This window comes from Peromyscus leucopus, chromosome 2 (assembly GCF_004664715.2).
Source record: "Peromyscus leucopus breed LL Stock chromosome 2, UCI_PerLeu_2.1, whole genome shotgun sequence".
Taxonomy (NCBI): Eukaryota; Metazoa; Chordata; class Mammalia; order Rodentia; family Cricetidae; genus Peromyscus; species Peromyscus leucopus.
Genome location: NC_051064.1, coordinates 34509088 through 34529665, shown reverse-complemented (window position 1 = coordinate 34529665; position 20578 = coordinate 34509088). Strand labels below are relative to the sequence as shown.

The 20578-nt window shown below is 40.2% G+C and overlaps 1 protein-coding gene across 2 annotated transcripts in view; it reads right to left on the bottom strand.

Moving 5' to 3' along the window:
- The window catches only part of Usp45 (ubiquitin specific peptidase 45), a 61991-nt gene that overhangs the window by 4632 nt on the left and 36781 nt on the right, over positions 1-20578 (bottom strand). For both annotated transcript variants that reach the window (XM_028878005.2, XM_028878006.2), the window contains exons 9-15: positions 18877-18964; positions 13619-13700; positions 8445-8536; positions 6281-6337; positions 4815-4958; positions 1995-2658; positions 1238-1335 (exon numbers count right to left, since the gene is read on the bottom strand). In XM_028878005.2, coding sequence (XP_028733838.1) covers positions 1238-1335; positions 1995-2658; positions 4815-4958; positions 6281-6337; positions 8445-8536; positions 13619-13700; positions 18877-18964 — 1225 coding nt within the window. The remainder of the gene's footprint in view (positions 1-1237; positions 1336-1994; positions 2659-4814; positions 4959-6280; positions 6338-8444; positions 8537-13618; positions 13701-18876; positions 18965-20578) is intronic.

Genomic DNA, 20578 nt, shown 5'->3' with positions numbered 1-20578 from the left:
AGTTTTCTCTATGCAGTTCTGGCTGTCCTTGAACTGACAAAGATTTCCCCTGCTTCCCTACCCCTCTCCTAGTGCTGAGACTAAAGGTGTGGGCTTTAGTCACTAACAAATATCTAAGTCTTCCCTTCCCCTCCCTCCCCTTCTCCTCTCCCCTCCCCTTCCTTTATAACCACTTCACCAAATGAGCAATTTTCCTAGTCTTCAATTACTAATTTTATTTTAAAATACAAAACAAACAAAAACCCCCTAACTTAAAAAAAGAAGTTAGTGCTGAGTGGTGGTGACACCCACCTTTAATCCGAGCACTCTGGAGGCAGAGTCAGGTGGATCTCTGTGAGAAAGAGGCCAGCCTGGTCTACAGAGCCAGTTCCAGGACAGCCAGGGCTGTTACACAGAGAAACACTGTCTCAAAAACACACACACAAAACAACAACAATAAAAGAAGATACAGCATTTAGTAGTCTATATTTCTTTCTTCTTCTAGAAAAATTAAAAGCCATTTTAAAAAAAAGTAGTCAGGGCTGATGGCACAGCCTATAATCCAGCTGCCTAGAAGGCAGAGCAAGAAGACTGCAATTTCAAAGCTTTTCCAGACTACCCAGAAAATTCCAGAGTAGCTTGGGCAACTTCCCAAGACTCTACTTTTAATTTAAAAGAAGAAAAGAAAACAGGACAAAAGATGTAGGTCAGTGGCAGAGCATCTGCCTAGCAAACCGAAAATCCTGGGTTCAAACCAAATACCAGGAAGAAAAACAAAGCATCACTAGACAGGACATAAGGTTAAATGATAAATAGTTCAAGAAAAGCCACCTTTCCTTTAACACTAAAAACATCTATGTGTCGTTCACGTCCCTCTGTCCCCCCAGCCTTATAGACCTTCCCTCAAAGCCTTCCTGTGCTGGAACCCTAGTCAACACTGCCCCGCCCAAACACCACCTCAGCCTGGTCGTGACAGTTCAAAAAGCTGAGTGGGCTTTGCCTTTTTGCTCCTTTAATTCCTCTTAACACATGTAGTCTCCATTCAAACACACCTGTGATCACATGCCACTTAGAGACATCACTGAGGTTCCCACCCACTTAAATCTTCCAATATTGTTAATCAAGTTTTTTTCCCCCAGTGCAGGACATCTCACATGACAATTTTTTTAATTCAAGGAAATGCTTTACAATTTCCCAGAGGTCTTATGGCTCTGCAAACATATGAAACTGGCTGTAGTGTTAGTAAACAGACTCTTACCTGGTGGAATCTTTTAAGATGAAGAATTAGGATAGCTGGAACAGCAGATATAAGGAGTTGCTTCCTGGCATTAGTATAAACTCCTCCTGCTTTCTTTTCTGTATAAAACACAACCAATTTACTTGTAAAATTCCATTGACTATATTACTTAGAATGTGATAGACATCTAATAAAAGCTATTTATATAGTATTACACCATATGTTTTGTGGGGTTTTTGTTTGTTTTGACAGTTTCTGTGTAACCCTGGCTGTACTGGAACTGTAGTCACTGAGATTATTCTTTCCATCCATTAATGTGAGTGATGTATTGAAAATCCATTGGTGAGAATTCCCACTTTTCTCTAATCAAGCAAACACGGGATTCATGGCATAAACATATTTAAGAACTTCAAATACATATCTTGGATTTATAAGAAATTGAGGGGATTTGTGAAGGCCAGTAATCTCAAATCCCACTAGTGATGAAGCTGTAAGTTTTAAGACTATTTCAGGAAGGTTTCAAATCCCTCAGATTAGAATATATGAGTTTGTATTTTCAAGACAGAGACATGTCCTCCTTGCTCTTCAGTTACTGCAACATCTGCTGGGAATCTATTTGCCCAGCCAGTGTCCTGAGTGCAGAGACAGGTAAGGAAGACAAGGCCTGTGCCAAGTGGCTCAATGCGTGCAGGTTCTGGAGCGCCCCATCAAGGAACTATAAACTACTCGTCCCCTACAATGCATCACAAGCCAGAAACAAAGCAAGCTAGATGTTTACCTGCAGAACTGGTTTCTTTTTGACACTTCTGCTTCTTTTCAGTACAGTCCTCACAGAGAAGCTTATTGTTGCCCATCAGCAACTCCATGGATGTGAACTGGTAGAGACAGGACTGCACTGAGCATTCTTTAGAAGTAGTTACATAGCTCTGAGAAAGAGTCTGGAAAGCATTTTGGGCACTATGAAACCTCATATGTTTTCCCTCTGAAAAACACAAGTTACTGGAGACACCGAGTGGCTGTTTTTCCCTGTCACCGTCTCTATTTCCAATTACAGCGCTGCCCAGACGAAGTCCAGCAATTGCCTCAGCCACATCTGCATCCCCACTGGGAGTCTCCGCGCTTTGTGGCAGTTCACTTGCCAAGGCGAGGGGGAGGTGCTGCTCCGTGTGCCCCCAGGAATCGCCACTGGATCGGAGCAGCACAGTTCGCTTGGAAGCGCTCTCGGACTCAGAAGCTTCGCTGTCGGCGTCCACACTGCTTTCACAAAGGCTGCCTTCTTTCTCACTGCCGTCGGTGGGGCTCTCGTTCAGTGACGACTCGGTACTCATGACGCTGGCAAACCCGCTCCCATCAAAGTTTTCGTTCTTCTGATGCATAACACCGGTTTTCTCTTCTCCAGATGGTACTTTTCTTAAGGGTTTTCGGTCATGACTTAGTTGATTCTGTAAGTTGACAGTATGTTTCAGAGAAAAGAATTTTGTGACCTTATTGAAAACAAATGCCATGAGTCCCATTTAACTGCCCCAATTACTAAATAAACATTTCTCTGAGATCCATTTCAAAATCTACCTAAACGAGAATCAACAGATGATAGACTAATTTGCTCTAATTTAAATCTAATCTATTACCTGGGAGACCAACAGCAGTGGCTGCCATGTGTGGGGAAGGGAATGGGATTTCTGTAGAACATGGCTATAAGAAAAACTTAGGCCTTTCATATAGGTATAAGACATCTATTTCCATCACTATGTATTTGGTCTAGTAAAGAGCACAAAATAAAAGATAAATAATAGCCGGGTGGTAGTGGCACACACCTTTAATCCCAGCACTTGGGAGGCAAAAAGAAAGGAGGATCTTTGTGAGTTCGAGGCCAGCCTGGTCCACACAGCAAGTTCCAGAACAGTCAGGACTATAGAGAGAGACCTTGTCTCAAAATAACTAAACAATGAACAAAAACAAAACAGCACAAGCTAAAGAAAGTCATTACAAACTCAGATTTTACTAGCCAGTGCTTTAGAAAAGCACATCAGAATGTGCAGTGCCTTCATTGTTTCCATCTACGAAGCTCCAATCACAGCACTTCTATTCTCCATTGTTAGAAAAGGCACATGGTCAAGAGTATCAACCACCCTAGGGATCTTACGAGCAGAAATGAGACAGATTTTATTTGAAAGTTACACCTGTAATCCGAGCACTTGGGAGGCTGAAGCAAATTTCAGGCCAGCCTGAGCTAAATACTGAATTTTAGGCTAGCCAGAATTATAATACAACAAGACTGTCTCAAAAAAACAAAACAAAACAAAAACAAAATCAACCAGCCAACAAAAAAGATGATGAACAGATAACTAGTAAGATAAAATAAAACAAGAGAAAAACCATACATTCTATCTTTTGAAGTTTTGTTCCTATAAGATTTCTAACAGAGTAGCTTCAATTTCATGTCACTTTGACGAGTCAGTACAATTTATTTTACATAAAAGGTATTCTCCTTAAATAAAATACAAATAAGATTGATTTCTTTCTATTTTAATAGAATAGTTAACAACCAGACATGTCTTTAGAAAAACTGAGTATGGACAAGATGTTTGAATAGCTAGCAATATGAAAAGATAGACACCAAAAATTATACATCCCTACTTGAATAAAAACCACCACTTAAAACTCAGTATCTCTCTCTCCTCAGCCCCATAGCCCCCATTTTGTTTTGTTTACAGTTTCAGAGACAAATCTTGCTACTGTAGCTCAGCGCAGGCCAGAATTACTGTGAAGCTCAACTTGGGATCCTCCTGCTTCAGCCTCTGGAGTGCTAGAAATACAGGCATGCACCACCACGTGGACCTAGCTAGAAGTTGTCTTGCTGAAAACTAAATAAACAATCAAAGCTAAAATTTGGCCTCTAGATCTAATTTGTAGTAGAGAAGAAGTAACAGAGAAAGAAAAATCTGTCAGAGCCATGGGAACTCAATGGCAAAATGAATTACTGTTGAATGTGGGAAACCATTAACAAAAGGATCACATTGCTTCAGTAAATAGATTGAAACGAGGGAATCTATAGGTTATAAAAAGATTTAAAAAGTGTGCTCATCAACTGTAACCTGTGAACCCCTTTTTTAGATCATAATCCAGAAGCAGGTTTGATATTACTAATGAGTTACTGACAATTTCAAGTATATGCTGGTACTTTGGTAATGTTTGTAGGGAGTATCTTCATTTTTTATTTCTTTGTTGTTCTGGGTGTTGAACATTTGAGCATCGGGAGTGTTCCACTACAGGACTCTATCCAGGGCCCCTAGAAAGTAACTTTTAGTGATGTACTTAGAGGTACATGATATATTTGGGATTTCCTTCAGAATAACCTGGGTTGGAAAAGAGGAAATGATGGAATACATATGATGGAATACATATGATGGAACATGATCAGCCATGAAATGATCATTGTAAAGCTGAGAAACAGGATGGGGGAAGTTTATTAGATACTGCTGTTTCTACTTGTGAACATGCTTAAGATATTTCAAAACAAAAGTATTAAACACATACCCCCCACCCCCCCACCCCCCCACCCCCACCCCACCCCCACCCCCGCCACAATCTGACTTGCCTTATCTTTAGGTGAGGAATGCATCTTGGCAGCTCTGGGTTGATGGGTATTTTCTACAGCAACGGTGGTATTATTATGATCTCGGTCTGTCTCCTGTAAACTTCGGCATTTATTCATTTTTCCCAAAAGTACAGGTTTTGAAACCTACACCACATGTAACATAAAACATTTTAAGCAAATAAATTCTTTTCAAATTTCCTAATTTAATAGAAACGTAACAGGGTAATTTTCTCTTTTAAGGAATGACTGTTAGATTATTTTATTAGTATGGGTGGTTTTGGCATGTGTGTCTGTGTACCACGTGTATTCATTGCCCACAGAGGCCAGAAGAACACGACGGATGCCCTGCAACTTGAACTGGAGTTGAAGAATGTGGTCATTTGAATGTAATTGGCCCCCATCATCTCAGAGGGAGTGACACTATTAGGAGGTGTGGCTTTACTGGAGTGGGTATGGTCTTGTTGGAGGAAGTGTGTCACTGTGGGAGTGGGTTTTGAGGTTTCCTATGCTCAGGATACTGCCTAGTGTTTCAGTCGACTTCCTGTTGCCTACAAGATGAAGGACTCTCAGCTTCAGCACCACATCAGCCTGTATGCCACCATGCTCCCTGTCATGATGATAATGGGCTGAACCTCTGAAACTGTAAGCCAGACCCAATTAAATGTTTTCTTTGTAAGAGTTGCCATGGTCATGGTGTCTCTTCACAGCAATAGAAATCCTAACTAAGACAAGACAGTTGTAAGCTCACAAGCCATGTGGGTGCTTGGAATTGGACCCAGGTCCTCTGGAAAAGCAGCCAGTACCCTTAACTGCTGAGCCTTTTCTCCAACCCATTTTAAAAAGGTAGTTATCTTAACAACTTCAAAATACAAGTGTTGGGACAATCTTTTTGTACACTGTGTAAAGATGTCTCTGTTTTACCTCACCCACCTAAGGCACCCTCTGGTTGGTTTAAAAAAGAGTTGAACAACCAATAACTAGGCAGGCAGAGGATAGGCGGGATTCCCGGCAGAGATAGGAATTCTGGGAAAGAATCTGAGGCAGGAGATTCGCCAGCCAGACATGGAGGAAGTCGGACATAAAATACTGAGGAGAGGTAACAAGCCACATGGCAGAATGTAGATTAATATATATGGGTTAATTTAAGTTTTAAGAACTAGGTGGAAACAAACCTAAGCTAAGGTCAAGCTTTCATAATTAATAAAAAAAAGAGTCTCCATGTCATTATTCAGGAGCTGGTGGTTCAAAAAAAGTCCGACTATATACAATGCTTAAAGACTGAATTCCAGTAAGAAAATATATATACTTCATACACATGTCCACATACTTGATATCAAACATACTACACAAACCCAGTTCTGTGTAAACCACATGACTCTGAGATATGGATAATAAGCTCAACAGGTGCTTAAATAAATGAATGAATGCACGTTCTTTGCAGGAGTTTCATGATTATTTCTCCTTACCCTTTCTTCTATAATAGGAAGTGAAATATCAATGAAGGGATCCTTCATAGTGGAGATCTTAAAAAGAAAAAGCAGATTGAATTTCAGTTAGAATTTTACCAAACTTCCCAGGTGACTTAAAAATCTCAAGTTAAAGCACAATATGAAGTGTTAAGGAAAAGCAGAAAGCTGGCAGTGGTGGTGCACGCCTTTAATTCCAGCACTTGGGAGGCAGAGGCAGGTGGATCTCTGTGAGTCTGTGAGTTCAAGGCCAGCCTGGTCTACAGAGCAAGTTCCAGGACAGCCAGGGCTGTTATACAAAGAAACGCTGTCTCCAAAACAAAACTGAAGAAAGGAAGAAAGGAAGAAAGAAAGAAAGGGAAGAAGGAAGGGAGGGAGGGAGGGGAGGAAGGAGGGAGGGAGGGAGGGAGGGAGAAAGAAAACGCAGAGATGACAATGTTTGACTGATTTCTTAGAATAATTCTGTTTTAGAAAATATCGTTGCAAGAGAGAAATCAGTGTCTGTGCCCAAAGTTCTATAAATCTTAGTAAAAGTTATAGTCACATTCTATGTTTCAATGTCATAAGCAAGAGGAGATATAATAATCCTGGTTTTATAAACTAGGGAGGGCAGAAAAACTGAACATCCAGACTCTTTACCTATAAAATCTGATAAAAGTTTAACTTATCACACTCAGCCATATTTTTAGAAATATTTCTTTTTGTTTGTTTGTTTTTTGAGACAGGGTTTCTCTGTGTAGCTTTGCGCCTTTCCTGGAACTTGCTTTGTAGACCAGGCTGGCCTCGAACTCACAGAGATCCACCTGCCTCTGCCTCCTGAGTGCTGGGATTAAAGGCATGTGCCACCACTGCCCGGCTAGAAATATTTCTTATCAAGCAGTTGAAAAATCTATAAAAATTCATGCATATTTTATGTTGTTAAGATAGTATTACAATAAGAATTAGTACTTGAGCCGGGCGGTGGTGGCGCACGCCTTTAATCCCAGCACTCGGGAGGCAGAGCCAGGCGGATCTCTGTGAGTTCGAGGCCAGCCTGGGCTACCAAGTGAGTCCCAGGAAAGGCGCAAAGCTACACAGAGAAACCCTGTCTCGAAAAACCAAAAAAAAAAAAAAAAAAAAAAAGAATTAGTACTAAATTCAAAGATTAAGCCAAGAGAACAGACACAAACACATTCCTTCTGGATATCACGTAAGCATACACACACACACAAAGAAAACCCTAAATCAAATGTGATAGTCTTATGTTGCCACATTTTAGAACACTACACTGTGACAGTTACTTGTTTTTCACTTTGACAGTTACTCATTTTCACGGAAATTTCTCTCTCACCTCAGTCTAAACTAGAAGCTATTACATCCGATCATATTCAGATAGGCTTATCTGGCATGGTGGCATATACCTGTAATCTCACCACCTGGGAGGCTGACACAGGAGAACTCCAGTTCAAAGCCAGCCTGTGCTACATATACACAGCAAAACGGGGAGAGCAACCAAGAGAAGTGGACTCAGGATAACTTCAGGTAAGTCAAGAGGAAAAATGAAACCATATAAACAAGCATGTTTACTTAGAAACACTGAAAAATGTGCTCACTTTGTAGAAGTAGAAGGTACATTTTACAAGAATTACTATGTAGCCCCATCACAGTCCTTTGTAATGACTGTTCGAGGCAGCATGTAGAAGAGAACCTCTTTGCTGCCATTATCACGAGCTGTTCTAAGTCAGAAGAGTTGAACAGCGAGCTGACTTCAGTGGACAGGCACTCCACTCAGGGACACGAGCGTTCTGGTCATCGGCATCCATCTGATCGTGACAGGAAAGTTCACTGCGATGACTGTTACCACAACAGTCTTTTCTTCACTAACAGGTTCATGTGCTATCAGCTTTAGCATCTTGGAGCTTGAGCAAGTACTTGAGTCTTTCTAAAGGAAAGGCACTAGCTACTTCTGAGACATCACTAATATCCTTTAAGTGGTTGTATTTGTGTATGAGCAATGTTGGGAATGTGAATTGTTAGTTATTGAAAAGTAATTGTTATTGAAAGTATGCCTATCAACTTATCAATTATCTATTGATAACCACTGTGATACTTGAAAACTAAAACACAATACAACAAAAACAATGTGATTGAGGTACATACATTTGTGTGAATTCTAGGTACATACATTTGCACATTCTTCACACATAACTGTGCTAGTTAATTCACCAATAAAGATCCGATCTATGAAGTTCATCTTCACGCCTTCTTTTCCATAGGCTGTAAAAAGCATCCATTTTTTTTAATTAAAATTTCACAAATATCACTGATCCAACAGTTACATGCCATTATTTGTTTATTCAAATGTCACCTAGATAAAGTATAGCTTCTATATTATATCCAATAATGTATTTATTATGTTAGATCTTTCTCCTTTACAATTTAAAAAAAATTTAAGACTTATTTATTTATTTATTTTATGTATATGAGTGATCTATCTACATGTACACCTGTACACCAAAAGAGGGCATCTGATCTCACTATAGATGGTTGTGAGCCACCATGTGGTTGCTGAGAATTGAACTCAGGACCTCTGGAAGAGCAGCCGGTGCTCTTAACCTCTGAGTCATCTCTCCTACCTCCTTCACAATTTTGTAAGGGAGATATATATGACTATCGAGTACCATGATCTGTAGGAATTAACATCATGTAGGGATCGATCTCATGTCATCAGAGTTGGCAGCACACACCCTTACTTGCTAAGTCATCCTGACAGCCCAAAATAAATTTAACTAATTTATTAGGTAAAATTAATATAGCAATAACTACTAACTCATATCACACCCCAGCTGCTCCCATTAATCTTCTTGATGCATTTGTACCTAATGTAAAGGTAGACAGAATAGGGAAAATAGTTGCTTTTGAGGCTAAAGATTCTAGAACCTGGCTATGAAAAAGGGATATAAAAAACAAGTATGTGAGCCGGGCGTTGGTGGCGCACGCCTTTAATCCCAGCACTCGGGAGGCAGAGGCAGGCGGATCTCTGTGAGTTCGAGGCCAGCCTGGGCTACCAAGTGAGTCCCAGGAAAGGCACAAAGCTACACAGAGAAACCCTGTCTCGAAAAACCAAAAAAAAAAAAAAAAAAAACAAGTATGTGAAGCACACAGTATAAGAAGTGACCCTGGGCAGCTGATAGCTCATGTGAACATATACACCCATGTGCTTGATTACACCGAAAAGTTGAAATGATTCTGTATAAGAAGTACTTACAGATCAAAAGAAATTGTGCTAATGGTTTGCTTTAAAATAACCAGGCATTGGAGGAAACTGACCAAGCAATATGCTATGGATGTAGTTAAGTCTCTCTCTCTCTCTCTCTCTCTCTCTCTCTCTCTCTCTCTCTCTCTCTCTCTCTCTCTCTCTCACACACACACACACACACACACACACACACACACACACACACGAAAATGCATTGTGCTAATCTTTCTGCTCTGACAGATATTTGAAGTTTTTTCAATAAAATCTGAGACAGAAAGTCTATTAACAAAACTGTTCATCTTGCTTTCTATCCTTTGCAAGCCTCTACCTTCAGAAAAAGGTATCCAAAACGCTTAATAACAGAGAAGACATACTTTAATACTCATAGACATTTTACAGTGTTTCATTTAGAAAAATCAAGGGATTAAAAGGAGAGCTGACACAAACCAGGGCTGTTGCTCTCAACACGCACTAGATGGCAGCATCACAACACAGGTAATAAGGCACATATGAGAAACTATGTCCTCCAGCTGCCCCCACTTTCAAGACAGGGTCTCACTATGTAGCTCTAGCTGTCCTGGAACTCACTATGTGGACCAGGCTGGCCTTGAACTCACAGAGATTCACCTGCCTTTGTCTCCCAAGTGCTGGGATTAAAGGTGTGTGCCACTACACCTGGCTGAGAAAGTAAGTCTTTTTTTTTTTATCAGAGCTGAGGACCCACCCAGGGCCTTGCGCCAAGCGCTCTACCACTGAGCTAAATCCCCAACCCAGAGAAAGTGAGTCTTAAACCTGTAACTACAATAGAATGTTAGAGCATTTCTTTATAAATTATGGTCATAAACAGTATAATACTACAAAAATAAAAGTTATAAATAAAACACCATATCTTACAGTGTCCTCTAACAATGATTACTTCATACTAAGAGTATTTCAAGGCAGAATATACACTAAGAGTAGGAATTGGATGTCACAGGCTATAAACTCAAACTGCAGTATCTATACAAGCTATGCTTATATACAATCATTGTATGTATACAATCATTGGCTTGTCTTACATTGACAGACATGTAGCAAAAGGCTGGAGCAGGCAAGATGTACTGCTATTATTAGTCTCTTAAATATACAGTGAATCTGCAACGTCTTTAGAGCATATAGACATTTTGTCTAGATAAAACAAGGTAATGTGACTGCCCTCTGAATTGAACTCGATACCCTCTCCACAGCGGTGGTGAAATGATAATGTAAGTATCAATGTAGGTGAACAATGCAGGCACAGGAAGGCAGTAGACTCAAACGGGGAATACGTTTCTGATGGTAAACTAGACATGGCAGCAAACTGCTTTCTTTAGATAAATGTCTCCCAGCCTAAATCAGAGGAGGCCCTCCTCACAATAAACAGTGGTGAGTGCACACTCACGGCTGCCCCGGGATGCAGAAAGTAGAGCCAGTGTGGGCCCATCCCTTAACAAGTCCCTTACACACTCTCCGTAAGGCAGGGAACACTGCGGAAGAGGGGGCAGGAAGGATGTAAGAGCAGAAGACAGGGTGAAGGGCTACAAAACGCCATTTCCTAGATGTGATACAACTACTGTAATCATCAACTCACATCAATACAGCATCAGGACCACACAGGACCAGCATTATCAATCAATCACGGAACTCAGGAGGCCTTATCCTTTACCTCTGAACTACTGACTAGCACTAGATTCTGGAAAAGGAGGAACCACTGTCTTTGGGGTGGTGAGGAAGAGGAGAGGCAGATGGAGATGATAGGGCAGTAGGCAGTGAGGGTTGTTGTTATGAAAAGTGCACAAATGTGAAGTTGAAAAAAAATTTAGTTAAAAAGAAATCTAAGAAAAAAATAGGTGCTACTCATATAACATGGAAATGTTACTGCACAACCCCCAAAAGAGGGTGCTACTTTCAACAATCTTTGAAGTCTCCCTTAGATAATCCCATGTATGGACATCAGTGTCAATCGACCATGTGATATTAATTTAAGAAAAAAATTATACATACATTATCACATGTTCTTTCTGTCCTAATGCATTCTTTTTTGTGGACAGACTCTGAGTCAGCATTTTCAAATTTTCAAGCATGGTTTCATCAGAAAACTGTTGACAGCCACTTCTTTAGTCACATGACGGCACCCATTAAACACCCTTCTCAAACACAAAGCATCAGAGTAGTACCTCCTTGAGCAACATTTGCATGCCCATCACCTCAGCTGCCTCATCTACCAAGCCAGGTCACAAGTCCTTCACCAGAAGGTGACAGACACCCAGCAAGTTCTGAAGGCTTCTGGTCAAGTTGATCACAACACAAAGCAAGCATGTCCATCCCTATTCCCCAATCACCACCACTTGTCCTTTAGAGAGTAGTCCTTTTTAATTTTTGTTTTACATTTATGTGTTTAATGTACGAGTGTTTGCATATATGTAAGTACATCATATGCATGAAGGTCAGAAGGTGTTGGGTCCCCGGAAACTGGAATTACTGAGGGCTGTGAGCCATCCATGTAGACACTGGGAAGTGAATGCAGGTGTTTCTGCAAGAGAAAAAAGTGCTCTTAACCACTAAGCATCTCCTGACCCTTATTTTGGGGGAAGACAGGGTCTCAACTGTGTAGCCTTGACACTCACAAGAGGCTGGTCTCAAAGAGATCTGTATGCCTCTATGCCCAGCCCTGGAGATTTCTTGTTTCCCTTTAAAAGAGAAAGATATGACGCTTTCTACTGTACCTAAACCTGCCCTGCCCAGTAACACAATAATCAAAGCTATATTCCATCCTGTAGCACAGCATAGGGTTCTAGCCACAATCCACTCTTGAGAAACCATCCGCATGGACAGACTTACAGGATCCCTTACTGCAACATTAAAACACTCTTGCTAGAATGCTGAAGTCTCTTAGAAGTTGGGATGAACTGAATCATTCTGACTTTTATATGCCAACCCACATGGAACAAAATATTAGTTCCCTCAACAGAAAAGATATGCTTTATCTAATTCTTATAACTGAGAGACTCAAGTTAGCAAGTATTCTTAAGAACCTAGTTATGAAGACTGTACAAGGAAAAGGGCTCAAAGGAAAATTAAGGTATTTTGCAATTGACATTTTTTTAAATCAATAAGTAAAACCGGCATCACAATTTCTTCTTAAATACAGTGCTGTCTGACATACTGAGTGATGCAGGACTATTTCCTGTATGATTTGCCTCCTCAGTCACTGCCCACAAGACTCAAGTACAATAGCATCTCTGCAATATACATGCATGTATGCCTTAAACACCACACAATGTCGTACTTGTAAAACCCAATGTAATACTAAAGTAGTGTATTCTAATGTGCATTTACAACCACCCAGACAGGTTTACTCTACAGTTCTGAGAACAGTAAGGCACATATTCATAATGCCCCCAATGGAGAAGTTGTCAGAATATTGCAGGTACAGGCACAAAGTCCAGCTTCATCTCTAACATTGTGGAAAGGGAACAGACATCACTAGGCAGTGCCTATGTTCCTCCTCTTTGCCACTAGGGTGGAGTCCAGGAGATGCATGCTCCTTTAGAGATTTAGTTCACATAATGCTCAACTGCTCCTCTGTAAAGAAACTGTTCTAGGTTATTAGCATATATTCATTTTATAAATAATGTGGTTTCATTGTATTTTCACACATGTGTCTTTCAACATAATTTATCCCCGCAACACTTTTGTGCCCCCCCTACTTCCACTGATCCCCTTCTTCCTCTTCCTTACAGGAGCAAGGGTACAGATTGGTTATTTACATATGCATGGGCATCTTACCAGTGGCTGGACCTCTGAAAAAAAGTCTCCTTCCTCTAGCAACCACAAACAGCATTTACGTACTCGGGGAAGGATGTGTTTTCTGATCCCTCCACTCTGTATAACAGGTTTGTTAAGGTACTGGAAAATCACAGCTGCTCAGAGTTCAGGGGTGCAAGGTAGGCCATGCCCAGGGGAAAGTGTTCTCTAACACTCTACCCTTTCCCTGGATCTTAGATGCTCCCTGAGCCTTGCAGGGAGGAAGGAACCTTTAATATATTACTCTAGAAAGCACTTTAACAGAGTCCACATACCTTTGACTTTTTTTCTAGTTTCATCATCAGCAGTCTTAGGAGTTGGGTTATTAAATGCTTTTAGAATGCTAGCTTGTATCCTCTGTTAAGAAAAGACAAGAGAACCCAGTGATGGTTAATGAAGATCTCATTCTCAATAAAGGGACTTTCAAATAGCAAGGTACACTATGGTTTCTACCCGGAAAATAAAATATTTGAATCTTAAATAGGTTCTTATTGTTAGGCTATGCAGTTTTATTCTGTTTTGAAAGTTTTTTATGAGATTGAGATTTCCCTAACATATACACATTTAGAAACATTAAGTGTATTCTATCTTTCAGTTCTAAGATTCCACAAAAGACCAAACTCTCTGAATGGCTCTGATAGTGCAGGCCTGTTATCTCAGCATTTGGAGGGAGGGGCAGGATTGTGAGATATAGCCAGTCTGGACTACAGAGTAATAGCCTGCTTCTAAAACAAATTCAGAAACAAAACAAAAGAAAAAGGTCTAAAACCTCTCTAATGCCAAATTTTCATAGATGAGTGTCAACTTTGTTTAGGTTCTGAGGATTTAAAGCATTTTTACCAGTTACAACAGCAAGTAACCTAGTTAGTTCAGCATCTCCTTAGGGTTAGCTAGACTAGCTGAGAGGATGACTTCTGGGTTCAGTAAGAGACACTGCCTCAACATACAGCGTGAGGAACTATTAAAGAAAATACCAAAGTCAACTTTGGGCCTCCAAGCAGAAACATACATGCACTCCCACATGGGAACAGACAGACAGACAGACAGACACACACACACACCCTAAAACCCAACACTACTGCCTGAAATAGACTTTAAAAAAGATTTATTATTTATTTAGATGTGCCTGTATGTAAGGTGCATGTGTATTTGCAGGTTTCCAAGGAATCCAGAAGAGAGCATTGGATCCCCTGGGACTGGAGTTATAGCTCCTTGTGAACACCCCAGTATGAGAGCTGGGAACCCAACTTTGGCCCTGCAAGAATAGCCAGTGTTCTTAAATGCTAAGCAGTCTATCCAGACCCTGAAATGGCTTTTACTATAAAAATGACACAGAATTGTCTGGTAAAAAAGCAAATGCCAAAGTATGCGGTATACTTCAATAGAAAATAAAAACACTGCATATCAGAATCTAAGATATTCCCCAATGTTCAGAAGAAATTTCATACCTTAAATATTTCAGTAAATTGAAAACAATAAAAACAAATGGGTTAAGCAGTCAAATTATGAATTTAGAGAAGGGGGTGCCAAGACCAAATAAAAGTAGAAGGGAAAACTTCACAGGAAATGAAAACAGAAACTGGACAGAAATACTACATGAACCCAAAGCTAATTCTTTAGGTATAGGATAAATAAAAGTACTAGCTAATCTTACCATCATAAAAGGAAGCTTAATATCATACTTAAATAAAAGAAGCCAATAAGAAAGTTAAAGAAAATTTAAATAACCCCCAGAGAATACTTTCTAAGATAATTACATTTGAAACTTGGGGAAAAATACAGTAGGTAATTTTCCAAGAAAATGCAATTTTTAAAATTAATTCTAGGAGAAATAGAAAATTATCTACCATGCTAGGAGAAGGGTGGGAGGGAAGGAAAAGAAAGAATAAAAGCCTAAATATTTCACAGATTACCACCAAACCTGCTTTAAGGCATAGTATTTCTTTTAAAAAATGGTTCCAAATTACTTTTATGAAGTATAATAAAGGTCAAAAAACTGACTCGAGAGAGCTGAGGAAGGAACTCACTTGGTAGGTGCTTGTCTGACAAACCCAAGGCCTTACATTCAAGCTGTAGTACTGGGGGCATGAAAAAGGCCAGCTGGCTAACACCGCTGACTCCCAGGCCTCACTCACTCAGCATGGCGCTCTCGCTCTCACGCTCCCTCCTATGGATCTATAATAAACTCATCACACACATGCATGTGCACACACACGCGCATGCACACACACACACTATGACCTAAACATTCATGTTAAAGGAAAAGTAAAAGCCAGGAATGGAGCTGCTTAAACACACGTGATAGAGTGCAGCTAGCTGAGACATTCTGCCTTTAACATAATCTTATTCAACAATGGATTAAAATGATGCATCTTTAAAATAGTAAGTCTAATCTTAGTGAAAGCACTATTAGAAGGGGAGAAAAACCAAAGAAAGCATGAATCTGAAGGTAAAAGGCTGCCCATAAAAGAACTACTTACAGTAAATGTAATTATATAGTCTGCACATACACAAACATGTATAATTGGACCACATGCCTCCTTTAGCATTGCATTCAAGTTAGCAGTAGTATATTCCTCAACCTTACTGTCACAAGAAAAGTCTTTAAGGAAACAATAGGAAAGGTCAATAGTTTTCAGTCATTTCTCCACGATTCTGGTGGCAGACATAATAACTGCAGCCTTTCTTCCGTCAAGAAAGCCAGGGCAGTAACACGTGTGAACAGCACACTCAGCATCTGTTCATTCCCAGGCAAGACAATGCAGCTCCTGTCTACAGACTCACTGTAACCGACCAGGACGGCCGTTCCGCTTGTGAGGCTAAATACGTCCATAGACACGACATTTTAATTTTGTCAAACTGTCTATGGCCCTCAAACAGCAGAATAAGAGCAACACGTACTGTCTGAGTTTTTATGATACTGCACAACAGAGAAAAACAATGCATAGAAAAAAATTAATTAATTTGCAATGGCGTATGACTATCACATAATAAACATACTTCTGCAGTAAAAAAATCTATATAAAGCTGTAAGAAAATGTGATAAAATTTTAGCTCGGGAGAATGTTAATGTCTCCAAAACTTAATTGTAAATTTCTTAATTTATCTTTAAAAAACAGGTATAATATGATGTAGTAGTTACCCGTCAACTTATTCAAATGATAACATTAAAATAGCTACAAATCCCCAGGAAGCCAGAAGGAAGAACCTATCTAACAGGTAACTTCGCTTTCCCTCTCAAGTTCTCACTAGAAGCTGTAATAAACTTGTTCAACAGTACTCACAAAACTCCATCCAGTACAAAGGAAGAAGTCATAACTCAAGAAAGGTGTTAGAAAGTGATACCAATCTTTCTTTCTATTGCTGGTTTTTGAGACAGGATCTCACTATGTAGCCTAGGCTTGTCCAGAACTTACGACCCTCCACCCTCTTGCCCCTAGAGTGCTGGAATTACTAGAATGTGACACCACACCAAGTCATGACAAAAATCTTAACAGAAGGTAATCGGGTTCCAAATCAAAATACACGGAAGAGTATTGAAGAAGGAAGGGAGTATGAAGATCCAAAGGCTGAACCTGGTGAGTGAGTAAGGAAGTCAGCAAAGGGTATGGTTACAGCACACACTGTTTTGTAGAACAGAGAAATCAACTCTTTCTTTGTTGTGCTGAAATAATTTCTAAAAAAAATATATATATATAGCCCTACCTCTCTTCACTAAAATCTGGACATTAATACAATATTACAGTTCAAAGAAAGTGGGCTTTTTTTTTTCCTTTTTGGTTTTTCGAGACAGGGTTTCTCTGTGTAACAGTTCGGGCTGTCCTGGAACTCACTCTGTAGCCCAGGCTGGCCTCCAACTCACAGAGATCCACCTGCCTCTGCCTCCTGAGTGCTGGGATTAAAGGCACGCGCCGCCACTGCCTGGTGAAAGTGGGCTCTTAGGAGTGCTTGCTTAGCTTCTGTAGGGCCCTGGAATGAGTGCAGGAGGGAGAAAGGAGAACTTACCTTGCCCAATAACACCTATTGTAAGCATAGAAGCACTCTGTTGATACTTGACTGCTTTTTTCATATTACTACATAGAGTAGGAAGTGTGCTTGCTTTGAGGAGATGAGAAGTATTTTACTATATTACTATAAGATACTATATTACCTATAATAGACTGGCCCATAGTGTATGTTTAGACAATAATTCTGAAGCTGAAGGTAAGCTTCCAACTGCAATAAACACCTATCAATGACTGCTATAAGCGAGAAAGGGAGAAAATAGAATGTTAGTCTATTTTCTGCTTCTGTGACAAAATACATGAAACTAGCCTCAAGTTCAAGGCCAGCCTGGGCTACAGAGCAAGACTCATCTTTTAAAAGTCAAAGTAGAAAGAGAACAGCATCTTACGAGGGTCCTGGCATTTGACATGGTGGTGGGAGGCATCTTAGGGTGCAACAAGTACAAATGTGCTGGCTTGGATCCCTCCTCGTCTTCATTCTCACACCTTATTGAACTCGAATTACCCCCAAAGATCCCATTTCCAAGTACCATTATCACGTTACTTTAATGATTAGGTTACTAACATGTATACTTTTAGGGAATACATCAGCAGCACAGCAGCACAGCAATGTAGAATATGTGCTGTGTAACTGACATCTTTACTATTTTGTACCCTCTCTGATAAATCGTATACTATCTACATAAGATCCCCCAATAAGATACATTTCACCATCTGTGAAGATGGTAGTGAAGAGAGGTAGGGTTATATTTTTTTTTTTAGAAATTATTTCAGCACAACAAAGAAAGAGTTGATTTCTCTGTTCTACAAAACAGATGCCATAGGAAAGCCAATAAACAACTGAAGCGTGCAGATCACAGTGAGCACCGTGCTGGCTTTCAGCAGGAGAAGAAACACTGCTGTCTTCTGATGGAAGTGAAAAAACTCTAAGAGCCAAAGAAGCTGGAGGGAAGGAGAACAGAGGATAAGGGGCTACTTTCTAGATGGTTGTTTGTTCCTGTATTTATATGCCGGGGCCTCAATATTTAAGACAACCTTTCTACCCTTCTTTTTGTGTCTTCCTTTCTTCCTTCCCTCCCTTCCCTTCCCCTCCCTTCACTTCTTCCTTCTCTCCCTATCTTCCCTTCTACTCCCCCCCCCTTCCTATCTTCCCGAGACAGGATCTCACTACTCAGATCTGCTTGCCTCTGCCTCCCTTGTGCTGGGATTAAAAGCATGCAGCATCACACCTGGCTCTTCTTCTTGAGAGGTATCTCACTATAAACTCCTGGGTCCAAGCAATCCTTCTGACTCAACCTCCTGAGTAGCCTGGACAGTAGCTAGAGACCACAGTGAGTTCTGTCTCTAAGCTATGTTGAGTTGATTTTAGAGCTGAGGGACATTAAGAAAAGGACAAGTGGAGCTACAAAAGTATAAAAGAAATAATCTTACTGAAGAAAGGCAAAAATATAGATTAAAGTGACAGAAATTGTTCCAGGTTAGTATCTTTGCCTTAAAGAGAACACGTGACACACATTAAGAAATCTGACCTTTGTCTCCTCTGTCCTCACCGCATCCAACAAGTGGTGCAAAAGCTCCTGGCTGTCCTGTTGCTGGAAACCTTTAAACCGAGGAGCCCTAGGATGTGAAAACAAAGCAAGAAAGAAAAAAAGGAAGAATCATCCCACAGATCATTAGTAACACATCAGTCTTATGTAAGATCATTCTGAAATAAATTCATGATCAGTTTACTACTTTTCAATTAAACAGACACAATGTTCTTCCTGTTTCAGGGCAAATGAGCCCATTGGGTAGGCACTTACCTTTGATTAGGCATGTCACACACAGTACTGACAGTTTTACACACTTTAACTCCCCCATCCCTAAACAGTCTCACTGAAATGTGCAATGTTCTCAAGTTGTAAATCATCTTTTTGTACACTGTGAAGATGTGTCATTCCGATTGGCTTAATAAAAATGGCCAATAGCTAGGCAGGATTTTCAGGCACACAGAATGCTAGGAAGAAGAAGGAGGGAGTGGCCAGCCAGAGGGAGAGGAAGCAGCCTGGGCACTACAGAGTAAAGGTAATAAAGTCATGAGACAAAAAGTAGACTGATTAACAAAAAAGGTGGGGGGTAATTTAAGTTATAAGAGCTAGTTAATAGCAAGCCTAAGTGATCAGCCAAGGTTCTATAGTTAATAATAAGTCTCCGAGTCATTATTGAGGAGCTAGCAGTCCTGACAAAAAAGGTCAGACTACAGGGACCGGAAGAGATATTAAAATATGCAATGTCATAGAGCCAGCAAGAAAAACAGCACTCAAATCCAAGTTCCTATGATTCCTTTTCACCTCAAGAATAAAAGGATTAAGATACATTCTGTATCTTAATATAAATATCCATTTGCTTTTTATTTTAGAAGAAATGCAGTCACACAGTTACAGACTATATCTTAATATAACTACACATTGATAACTATGTGAATATATTCCTTCTAAGGATTTAATAATTAGATTTCCTGTGTGACTGAATGAGATAGTTAAGTGCTAAACATAGAGACACCAATGGCAAATATTGAGTTGATTTTGGTAACTTTTCAAGTCTGCAGAAGAACAGTGCTGGGAGTATCACAACACCTGATTTCAATGAATTCTGCAGAGCCACAGGAGCAAAGCCAGAGTGGCAGTGGCACAAACACAGTCATGTGCACCAACAGAGAAGAGCAGACAATGCAGACACGAACACACACTTCAGCAGCCGTGTCAAAGGCTTATGTCGGAGAAAAGACAGCCTCTTCAATAAATGGGGCCAAGACAACTTTGTACCCACATGGAGAAGAATGAAACTAGATGCTATCCTTCACTCTATAACAATCAACACAAAATGCATAAAAGACTTTAACGAAACACCTGAAATGAAAAACTACTAAAAGAAAACCAGGGAAATACTTCTAGATACAGGCATAGGCGAAGACTTTCTGAAACAGCGTCTGATAGCTTAGGAAAGAGCAAAACTAGACATCAAAGTTGTACCCATTCAGATAGCTAACATCAAGAAGCCAACAAACAGCTGGGCGGTAGTGGCGCACGCCTTTAATCCCAGCACTCTGGAGGCAGAGGCAGGCGTATCTCTGTGAGTTCGAGGCCCGCCTGGTCTACAAAGCAAGTTCCAGGAAAGGAGCAAAGCTACACAGAGAAACCCTGTCTCAAAACCTCCCCCCCAAAATAAAGAAAAAAAAAAAAAAAAAAAAGA